The sequence below is a fragment of the Monosiga brevicollis genome, genomic scaffold (assembly GCF_000002865.3).
Source record: "Monosiga brevicollis MX1 MONBRscaffold_40 genomic scaffold, whole genome shotgun sequence".
Lineage (NCBI taxonomy): Eukaryota > Choanoflagellata > Craspedida > Salpingoecidae > Monosiga > Monosiga brevicollis.
The window spans coordinates 88,355-99,246 of NW_001865077.1; the positions used below are offsets into that span (position 1 = coordinate 88,355).

The 10,892-nt window shown below is 54.1% G+C and overlaps 2 protein-coding genes across 2 annotated transcripts; both read right to left on the minus strand.

Annotated features, from left to right (window-relative positions):
* Window positions 1–1,199: 1,199 nt before the first annotated feature.
* Window positions 1,200–7,487, minus strand: MONBRDRAFT_29890 (uncharacterized protein; the record flags this gene model as incomplete). Its single annotated transcript, XM_001750373.1, has 21 exons — window positions 1,200–1,344; window positions 1,581–1,660; window positions 1,766–1,817; window positions 2,037–2,091; window positions 2,155–2,254; window positions 2,339–2,543; window positions 2,641–2,708; window positions 2,782–2,979; window positions 3,078–3,142; window positions 3,283–3,528; window positions 3,641–3,758; window positions 3,869–3,919; window positions 3,991–4,056; window positions 4,125–4,292; window positions 4,385–4,489; window positions 4,565–4,609; window positions 4,731–4,796; window positions 4,911–6,110; window positions 6,371–6,540; window positions 6,618–6,739; window positions 6,997–7,487. 21 exons carry the CDS (start codon window positions 7,485–7,487, stop codon window positions 1,200–1,202), a joined length of 3,816 nt encoding a protein of 1,271 aa, XP_001750425.1.
* Window positions 7,488–8,188: 701 nt separating this feature from the next.
* On the minus strand, window positions 8,189–10,666 carry MONBRDRAFT_29891 (uncharacterized protein; the record flags this gene model as incomplete). Its single annotated transcript, XM_001750374.1, has 11 exons — window positions 8,189–8,296; window positions 8,334–8,405; window positions 8,505–8,580; window positions 8,698–8,774; window positions 8,894–9,013; window positions 9,090–9,162; window positions 9,272–9,370; window positions 9,451–9,572; window positions 9,844–10,085; window positions 10,207–10,552; window positions 10,631–10,666. 11 exons carry the CDS (start codon window positions 10,664–10,666, stop codon window positions 8,189–8,191), a joined length of 1,371 nt encoding a protein of 456 aa, XP_001750426.1.
* Window positions 10,667–10,892: the final 226 nt, after the last annotated feature.

The window sequence follows — 10,892 nt, forward strand, 5'->3', positions numbered from 1 at the left end:
ATCCTGGCAAACAAGAAGAGCCGAGCCGAGCCAATAGATCCAGAAGAGACTGTCGGCGTCGGCAGCGAGTGTTGCCCGTGTCAACGCCACACGAGCGCCACACACCAGCACCTTCACTGGCAACAGCAGCTCCAGCAGCTCCAGCACCACCAGCAGCACCAGCAGCACCACCACCAGCTCCAGCAGCTCCAGCACCAGCAGCTGGCGAGAAAATGAAGAAAAAAAATTCGGATTTCGACCCAAAAAGTTATCTGTAACAATGCCAATTTCTTCGTAAGTAACTACGCATATTAACACCATAAACTGAGTATTTTGCTACATAAACTTATGACAAATCACACTAGTCTTACCTATCAATTCATTATGTTTCTTCATGAACCGATGTATTAGCTTCGTTTTCTTCAAATACTCACTGCAGAAAGTCTTTTCAAGCCGTCATTAACCTCGACGGCCCAAAGATTTCTTTGGAAACCACAGCCCTGCCCCTTGAAAACGTCTGACATTTGTGGTTGACCAAACACACACACCTCTTTGCGCAAAACCTGAATCATTTCTCGCACCATTTTCACCCCGGCCACTGATTCAGTTTTTCGCAAGCTTTTAGTCCGGCGAGATGCAGGTCACCCGCGTGTTGATGATGGCAGCCCGTTCCGTGCCGGGGCGCCAGTGGTCTGGGTACGTGGCGAGCGCGCCGTTGCCGCTGTTGCCGTCGTCCTTGTGTTGTTGTTCGTGTTGTGGAGATGGCGCTGTGGGAGGGGCTCGACCCAGGTGGTCGGGGGCGAGCCTTTGGACAAGAGGGAAAGAAAAACGGCTGGTTGTCGTGGCCTTGTTGGTCGGCACCCGAGCTGAGCTCACCACATGGAATCCGGATAGTAAAACCCGCAAGGTGTTCAAGTATGGCAAGACGCGCCGCAATAATACCTTGAAGCAGTTCAAGCAGATTGCTGAGAATCAGTCCAACATTCTCAACCCCTTTCTCTCTGCCGTGCGTTCCACGACGAGCCCATGGATCCTTGTCCCGAACCCCCGCTTCACATCGCTCCCGCTCACTCGATGGCCTTGATTGTCGCTTTTGTTTCCCGCCTGCTTGTCATTAGAGTGCCGAACACCAGCATGTGCAGCGGGCCTGGGAAAAGTAAACTCTGTATCGCCCGCATGCTAACAATGGTTGGTGGACACAAACTGCAAAACTCAAGGGATCAATTTTTGCCCTTGAGATCCTCAATCTGCACGAGGAACATCTGCATCTGACGCTTCAGCTCCCCCTTGACATCCTCCAGATCCATCTTCAGCTCCTCCGCCTCCTCTGCCTTCTCGCCGTACATTTGTAGCATGAGTTGATACCTGCCGTGCACCGCCACAACACGCGTTTTTCCAGTTGTGAGCTTCCTGCGCGCGCGAACATGTGTCGCATCATGCCGTCTCGCTCCCTTGCACCCTTCCTGGTCCAGGCCAGAGACCCATCGCGCTGCGCGCAATGACCTGGCATCTCACGCCCTGAACAGAACAAGAAGAAACAATCGATACAAAATATTTGCACATATTCATTTTTCCCAGACTCAAGCTCGCACATCACTCACCGGTTGGACAAATCGTCATATGAAGCCTTGACATCGTCCAACTGCGCTGCAGCGGCTTGAAGGTCCTCGTTCCGTTGCACCTGAAAGGTTCACCGCCGAACATGAAAATGGAAAAATGGTTTGAACCGCCAGAAGATGGCAAGGTAAAGCAAAGCAGGTGGTGCAGACGACTCCGACCCACGCACCAATTGCATGACCTCCTCGGAGAGTTGGTCACGTGCCCGGTTCAACGCCGACCTGCCATACAGCCACCAGCATCAGCACAGCCAATTTTTCGCGCGAATGAAAGAGAGACCCAACCTCGCGCCCTTCACTTCGGAAACCTCCGGGGCAAAAAAAAAAAAAAAAAAAAAAAAAAAAAAAAAACCTTACACTTGAGATCGAAGCGAGGCAAGCTCGCCCCCCGAGGAATCTTCCGGCCCCGTGCCAAATAATGGCGCTCCCCCCATGCCAGACCGAGAAAGAGAGGAGGCCACTTCATAACCTACTCCAACAAGCATGCGAAGCGCCACTATGGGTCCACACACACCAACATTTCGAAGCATACCCGTCATACACGCTTTGCCCCACGTACCAACACCAGTGCCGCCACCCGGAGACATTGGTGGTGCATCACCCCCGCCATAACTGCCAATGTCGACTGATGGGCGCTTCATAGGTGTCCGCTGTTGCATCTAGGGAAAAAATCAAAGGTGGACGTCAGCTGATGGGTCCGGTCTCGTTTCAACAAGGCATCCACATTCTACCAGTACGCTAACCTCGCCCACTTCGGTGCGATGCCTTTGCTCCAGTGCGCTCAAGGCTTGTGTGTGTTCCTCTTGGAGGCGTTGACGCTCCGCTGTCAGCCGTCGCTCCGCATCCACCTGCATCTGCTGAATGCGGCACATCGCTTCATGCAGATCTCCCTGGAGGCGCTTGTTGACTCCCTGCAGTCGAGTGCACTCTGATTGTGCCTCCTCCCACCTGATGCAAGGCCACAGAAGCAGTTTAGGTCAACCATGGATACAGCACCGCCCGCCCTGCCTCCATCCTGGCAAAAAGATGAAAATATAACGCTTACGTTTGCTTCATCGACTCGTGCTCACTCCGAAGCAAAGTCAGTTCCTTGCGAAGGCTTGCAGACTTTTCCTGCACATTCGGCGGCAGCCTGTGAGCCCCGATTCAAGACAGTACGAACCGACCATCAAACACAAGCGCGCACCTGTGCCGCCGTCAATTTGCTATTGACCAAGCCCAAGTCACTGCTGGCATCTCGCTCGCGCTCCTCAAGCACCGCCATGTGGCCTCGCAGCTGGTCAATCTGTTGCCGCAGCGTGCTTTCAACGGCCTCGGCCGCCGATTGCTGACGCGAAGCCCCCTCCTGTAAATCAGCAATCTGTCGCAGGAGCGGCTGCGTCGCCTGTTCCCCGCCCCAAGCAATAACACACCATCAAGCACAAGTCAAAGCCTGCAGCGTCACCATTCATCAATCATAGATCAAGGTCCAACAAAACGCACCGAGGTCACGCTCATGGAGAGCTCTTGCCCGCGCTCCTCCGTTTGTCTCAGTCGCTCGTGCATATCTGCTCACAAGCAGGGCACCGGCCCGATGCGGGGGATCAACAAAGTTGAACAGCAAACAACATATTTGCCCCAAACTGAGCTCAAAACACAAATCCGATGCAAACATTCACTCAGAGGACTCATAAGGTGGGAGACTGACCCTCAATATCCTGACGCAAACGTGCTTCCTGACGGCTTGCGTTGGCCTCGGCCCGCGCCAATGCAGTGTGGAGATCATCAATTTGCGCTTGATACTCCGCAGTCAGCAAGGAAACTTCGTTGGACTTTTGTTCAAGCTGCCCCTGCAGGTCGGCCTGCGCAACGGCTTGCGCGTCTGCGCGCGCATCCTGCAGTTGAAGGCTCAAGGCTTCCTTCTCCTGACGAAGACTCTCTTGCTCCCGGAACGCTAAAGCCGACCACACAAACGCCAGTGGCATACGACATGAGCCATCGTCCAAAACCCAAAAAAAGAAAAAGAAAAAAAAAAGAAAAAGAAACGCTTCCAGCCAGGATCATACCTTTGTCCAACGAGCTCTCAAGCGTGCTGATCCGCTGTTGTTGCTCTGTAGTCTGCTGCTCCAGCGCATGCAGTTTCTTGCTTTGTGCGGCGTTCAAAGAAGATACCTCGGTCGTAGCCTAGAAATGCCAACATGCGATCAGCGGCTCCGTGATCTGCGAGAGCACCAGCACCTGCCGGGTCGCTGAAGGGAGGGGAAGACAAAATGTTGCAGAATAGCTGTCCGCACCTTTTGATAATCCTTTTCTGCCCGTTTTTTCTCCTCGAGACGTTGGGTCAGCTAGCGCAAAGTCCAAAGAGCATGAGCCACGGAAATAGACCACATACTCGGCATCTGCAGTTGGACCGTACCTCGCCGACTTTCTGTTCACTCGTTGCAAGCTTGTTGGACAAAGTAGACACAGACTCCTCCAATTCCTAGAATAAACCCATGAGTCCCGAAAAGGAGTATTTGATGCCCTCGGCCATGCAGCTTTTACAATTACCTTATTTTTCTTTTGCAGCTTAATGTTGATGTTGGACGATTTGTGGCGCTGGTCCTCAATGCGCTTTGCCTCCGCCCGAAGTGCCTCAAGCATGGCATCCTTTTCCTCGATGGTATCCTGCATGGCCTTTTGCGCCTTGGTCGCAGCTGAAGTCGACGTTTGCGTGATCTATGACAATTTGGTTGTGCCGAGACCTACAAGATGAGCTCAACTGGGATGCGCTTTTGAGCCGAGATATGGATGCTGAAGAAGATACGCACATGCTCATACTGGGCCCGAAGGGTGTCACGCTCGCGCACGACATCGCGGAGCTTGTTTTCCAAAGTGGACAGTCGCGAGGTGAACTCCTGGGTTAGTGCCTCCAACTAGAGATCAAATCCATGAACAAGTGAGGCCGATGGGGAGTCCAGGTATTACATCAATCTACCAAGTTTTCAAACCTCAGATTGATGGTCCTGCTCCAATTGGTCCTCCAGTTGATCATTCTAGACAAAATATAAGAGAGAAAGGGGGGGGGGGGGGGGGGGACAGGTTCTTAGGTTAGTCACAAGGCGCGAGGAAAAGTGGGGCGAGATAAAAGGGCAAGATTGGTCCAAGCATGCATACCTGGCTCTGCAGCACGGCCACTTTCTCGCGCAAATCCTCGCACTCTTGGGTCAGAAGCAGCAATTTCTATCATAAAAGGGCGCGGTTGCAAGCACAGTGAGCCACTTTGCACGGCGTGGTATGCATGGCAAGGTATCGAGAACAATGGGGAGACGCAGAGGTGCACACGGCATTATGCACCTCTTCGCGGGCGTTGAGCTGAATGGCAAGATTGGCCACTTTCTGTGCATATTGGTGGGCCACTGAATCAGCTGTGGCGTCGACTGGAAGGGATACGGGCGCAGTGTCGGGGACACTCGACGATGCACTAGCTGGCAACTGATTCTCATCAACTTCCTGGCCCGGTGGTGCCTCGGTTGCGGGGTCTTCAGCTGAGAGAGGAAGCTGCTGAGTTGCAGGAACGTCATATTGTTCGGAGTCTTTTGCATCTGCTGTAGCCTCGACGCGCACGGCGGAGACGGTGGGATAATCCAGAGCAGGATTGCTCGGCAGCCGAGCGGGAGAAGTGGACGCCACCGGCTGTTCTGGATCTGCTGTCGTATTCAAGGAGGGACTGTCGTCCACGTCCAAATCCAGATCAAGATCTGGGTCCTCCCAAGCGCCTTGTACGTCACTGGCGGCACCCGGCTGCGCGTTTTTTGCGTCGGGTACTGATGACGCGCCCCCAGCATCTGCAGAGTTGTCGTCGGTCTGGGGAGCTACGAATTCTACTTCACTAGTGAGGGGCACTGGATTATCCTGGGGCGCAAGGGTTGATGGCTCAGATTCAAACTCGGACGGTAACGCTCCTGCATCATCGGCCGTTGGAGCTTCTGGTCCCCGTTCATCAGATTCTGACGGCGCTGCCTCATTGATGGTTTCGGGTATTGCTGGCTCAGCCTCTGAGCTGGGAGGCTCAATGTCATCCGGGGCCACAGAAGCATTTTCGATGGGGGTGGGGGTGAGTGCCGAGACTGGCGGCTCCGATAAAAGGCTGTCCGGGTGCGCCGTACTGTTGCCGTCTGAATCAACGTCGGGCACAACAATGGATGTTTCGAGAGGCGAGGACTCTTCATCCAAGGCAGAAGTGGAAGTGGCAGCAGCAACGGACTGCTGCGTCGTTGGCTCGGGTTGAGATACCGAAGGGTCAGGGCTCAAAACTGGAGCTACGACTGGTTTTTCAAGGTTGTCAGGCAGCTGGGGCTCGGCACGCTTCCCATCGCCGCCATCCGATGCATCAAAGGGGCCTGGAGACTGAGGTACAACGGGTGAGGCAGGCTCAGTGAGGGTCACGGGGGCTTCTGAGGCGGTGGAAGTTTCATTCTTCTCCTTGAGCCGTTGTGAACGACCGCCGGCTGGTTTGCTCCGACGTGCGCCGAGCTTCGAACGGGCCCGCGCCTCCTGCAAACCATGCAAACATTCCAAAATGGCATGAGCACACGTGCACGGCAGATTCAGCAGGAAATGAAGAGCTGGTGGCACGGGGGTCAATCGATTCCAATTCGTGCCTTGCGCGCTGTTCGCTTTTCCTCCACGGCTTGGAGCAGTTCCTGAGAAACACAACCGTCGAGATGTCGGAGCAAGACGTTGAGAGCGCAAAGAGATGTTGTAGTGCAAAAAAAAAAAAAAAAAAATTCATAAAGTAAAAAGCGAATGTGTACCTGAGAAGCACTGCTGGCAGTCGCCGGCTCGGAAGGTTGAGGCATCATGTCAGAGGGGGTTGACCCGATGCCAGTGTCAGAAGGGGTTGGTAAGGAGCCATCTTGCTCCAAACCAGAGACCGAGTTTGGGCCACGGAAGACGTTGGTCAGGCCCGAGGCGTCAGATATGGCTATTCAACACGGGCTGCATGAGCTGACAGTTGAGGCAGAAGAGCTCAACCATGCGCGCGCGAGAGGTGGGGCTTACACTCATCAATGAGGGTGTCGCCGTCTTCTTGAATGTCCAATACTTTGTCGATCGACTTGACGGCCGATTTCAAGGTATCGCGAAACCAGCTCATATTGGCGCTGCGCAGATATCCTCGAGACCTGGCCACCCCCCAGAGGCGCAAGACACCACACGCAAGGAGCCAGTCGCCCGCGCTTGCACAACGCTGGTTTCCAAGCTGGGTGCAGGGCTGCGACCTGAATCTGGTCAGCACTTAAGACACGGCCCCTGCATCCCCGCGACACTAGCTCCTCCGAGCGAGCAACCGAGCCCGGCTCTGAAGCGGAGCGGGGGCGCAACAGGTGACAAGGCGCCCACACACACCTAAGACACGCGCCTTGGCAGCCCCCCGGCAGACGAGCCTGCTTTGAGCAAGAGGGATTCCAATACCAGGAACGACGACGACGAGCTGCTCAAACTGCCACTAAGAGAGAGAGAGACAGAGAGAGAGACAGAGAGAGAGAGACAGAGAGAGAGACAGAGACAGAGAGAGAGACAGAGACAGAGACAGAGACAGAGACAGAGACAGAGACAGAGACAGAGACAGAGACAGAGAGACAGACAGAGAGACAGAGACAGAGACAGAGACAGAGACAGAGACAGAGACAGAGACAGAGACAGAGAGAGAGACAGAGACAGAGACAGAGAAAGAGAGACAGAGACAGAGACAGAGACAGAGACAGAGACAGAGAGACAGACAGAGAGACAGAGACAGACAGAGAGACAGAGACAGAGACAGAGACAGAGACAGAGAGAGAGACAGAGAGACAGAGACAGAGAGACAGAGACAGAGACAGAGAGACAGAGACAGAGACAGAGACAGAGAGACAGACAGACTAACAATGTCATGTCAGACAAACAGAGACAGAGTTTGTGACGATGCACAGACACACATAAATTTATAGAGGAAACAGAGATTTGTCAGAGGACGGAATAAAAAACAGAGAACGAGAGAGAGAGAGAGAGACCGACACCGAGAGAGATTTGTCAAGAGGCGAATACCTAGACGCCATGGCAGTGTCAAGGCAGTTGGAAGAGCGAGCGACATGATTGACCAGAGTGCACAGCGGCTGCCTCAAATGAGGAAAAGACCGACACAAGTGCCTCAGCGGCATGCCCACCAGATCGGTACAGAGTCATTTTTTGAGGGATTTTGCTCCATTTAATTGCCATTTTTTTTACAATGCGGATGTATCTTGTAATTTCGCACCCCCCCCCGTCTCGACTCGAGCGTGATAAAGCACGGGATTGCGACTTGGTGGCTGAGCATTTATGGTCTTTACATTCATATGGCCACAGGGGGCGGGTTGCCATTCAAAAGTACTAGGCTCCAAGGCTCGATGCCACAACCTCGTACTCACATGTTAATGCTCGATCAATCAGCAGTTTCAGCAAGGGCGCAAAAGGTAAACACAGACAATCAATCGATTGGGTTCCGCCGGCAAGAAAATTTTAAGCCTGAGCAAAACACCGCCCTATTGCCGTGCATAGCTAAACGGGTAAAGATGAAGCACACGACACCACACTGCCGTTTCTCGACGCTGGGTCAACTATGAAATCGTTTGTTTGTTCATGTTGGAGCCCAAGACGTCATTGATGGCGAGCTCGGTCTCCTGCGCACATGGTGAATCAAGCGGTGTGAGCCGAAATAGGCCATGCTAGACACATAGTTGCACGGCCAACAACAATGCTTACGTTTGAAAAGCCGGTCAGACGTGTATCCATGACCATGAGCGACGAATTGTGATCCAAAGCGTCCAGCAGACGCTACGCCATTTGATACACCACGATCAAGTTAGTCGCGAGGACCCGCCGCTCATGGGCGCGTGACTTTCAGAATGAGAAGGACAGTGGTCTAAAACTCACCTTGCCCGTCTCGTCACCCAGTTCGTTACCGCTCAGATCGAGCTGTTCCAGCGACTTGTTCTTCTCAATGAGCTCGCTGAGAAAAGACGCGAGTGCATGTGCATGAGCACGAGGTGCAGGTGCCCATTGCTTGCCGGTACCGCAGGTGGGCCTCGCAAGCAAGCGTGTTGCCTTCAGTCCACAGTGCACATACCTCAGAGAAGATGAGGCGCGAGCCGTGATGCCGTTGCAGCTGACATTGAGTCGCCGAAGCGTTGTTTGCTCGCACAGCTGGTGAATGGAGTTGAATCAGGCGGACGGTACCAAAATGACCTCAAGGCGACCGTTCAGATGCACCAACGTCATCTCCACATGCCACAACTCTGGCTGGCTAAGGAAGAGCAACTTACAGCGGTGAATAGGGCGTGGGCCCCTTGGTCGCCAATGTCGTTGCGTCGGAGGTTGAGCGTCGTCAAAAATCCATTGCCCATCAAACCCATGGCCAACGCTCGCGCCCCAACTGGCGCAATCTATCAAGCGTGCGTTGGATCAATGAGCGGCTGAACGACGTTGCCACACACGACACGTTCCGAAGCTGTACTCGACCTGGTTCTCCGCAAGGTTCAGGCCAGCCAGTTGACAGTGACCATTCAGAAGCTTGGCTAACGCACGCGCACCACTACAGGGCCGGATGGAACCAGGGCCAGGTGCTCACCACATGAATAAACGGAGCATAGGCCGGAGGAATCACGCGGCAGGGGTAAATGTTTCATGGCGACCAAACGTACCGGTCGCCAAAGGCATTCATGGAAAGGTCCAGTGATACGAGGGACTTGTTGTCCAACAGCTTGGCTGCTAGAAGGCGCACCTTGCGATCGTCCAGCAAACTATCCCGAATATGTAAAGTCACGGTAGCGGCACTTCACATTTTGCTTGGAGCATGTGCGACAGGCTGGCAGGGACACACCTTTCTGTGACGGACAAATACTGCAGCTGAGGCGAATACTTGACACAGTCGCCAACCAAGAGAGCATCGGCATTGGTGGCACCAAACATGTTCCAGCGAAACGCCATGCCGCAATCTTTTTTCTGTTGAAAAATAAAAAATAAAAAATTCACAGTCGCACCGCACCACAAGGGAATGTGCGAATCAAAGAATGCGCTGAATGAGGGCCTGCAATCAGGAAGCCAATGCAGGAAAGTTTCCAACTCTACTCCTCGCACATTTGCCAGTGCAAAGCAGGTGCTTGTGGGGAGTTGGAAGAAAACAGATGCATAGTCTTGCCTTGAAAGCCACTTTGAGAGTGTGTAGGTTGGGGAGCAGTTCTACAACGTTGCTCAGATCGAGGTGGTCGCGGACCACGTCTTCATCTTCCTCGTTCTCTTCGTCATCTGTGTCAGGGTTGGCAGGGTCGGTGTCAAGCTTGGCCCCCTCCGGCAGAGGCTCGGCTAGAGGCTCCAGTTCATTCTCAGGTGGCAACACGTCGGCCGGGGGCTGTAACTCTGTCAGATCCAACACTTGTACCAACGGTTGAGCAAAGGCGATGCTTCGCTTCAAGGCCTCTTCATCGTCTGTGCCCGGCACGAATCGCTCAAGGGCCTCTAGGAGTGCAGATCAAAAGCAGATTCAAGTCAAATTCAGCATGAGGCACAAGTTGGATCAGTGGCGTTCACGTGCACAAGCACGCAAAGAACGGGCCAACCGTCGGAGCTCGGAATTTACCTTGGAGGTAGCGCTCCATGAACAGGCGCTTCCAGCTGCCGCCATGGCGGTGAATGTTGCTATTGGGAAAGCGGGCCATGCAGCAGCGGCGCCAATAGGCTTCGTCACCAATCAAGTGCGCAGTCAAGCTGAGGGGCAAGTCGCTGGGTAGGGCCGTCAGGATGCGGTCGCGAAACTCGGCTGGCACGGCGTCCAGAATGGGGTTTTCTTGAAAGTCGGCCAAGATCTGGCCAAGGCACAGATCGCGCAGACTGGGGACAAGGGATTTGTTCCAGGTGGGGTCTTCAACAATGATGCGGCGCATACGCCGCGGGTTCACCTTGTCACCTGCCCCCGCCGCAGCGGCCTAGGTTGGAACAGACACCCAGCGCGTCAAGCCTGCGAGAAGACGCGCCATGAAGCAGAAGCGCGCAGGTGCACGTACAGGCGGGTTGGGAAGATTGACAGCCTTGGTAGCCATGCCAGCTTGTGCTCGGCTTCTGGTGTGCACACTTGTAAAGTCTTTGGGTGACCAGCGCGACTCGAGTCTCCTGCGCACAGGCGGTTCCAGTGCAAAGCTTCAGTCAGGCAAAATGTTGCCCTCTGTCGAGGCCCACGCGAACACAACACACGCGCCACACCAAGCCTGGCCCAACATCAGACGTGACAAACCACCCTTGCCCACACCCCCCTCGTCCCTTACCAGT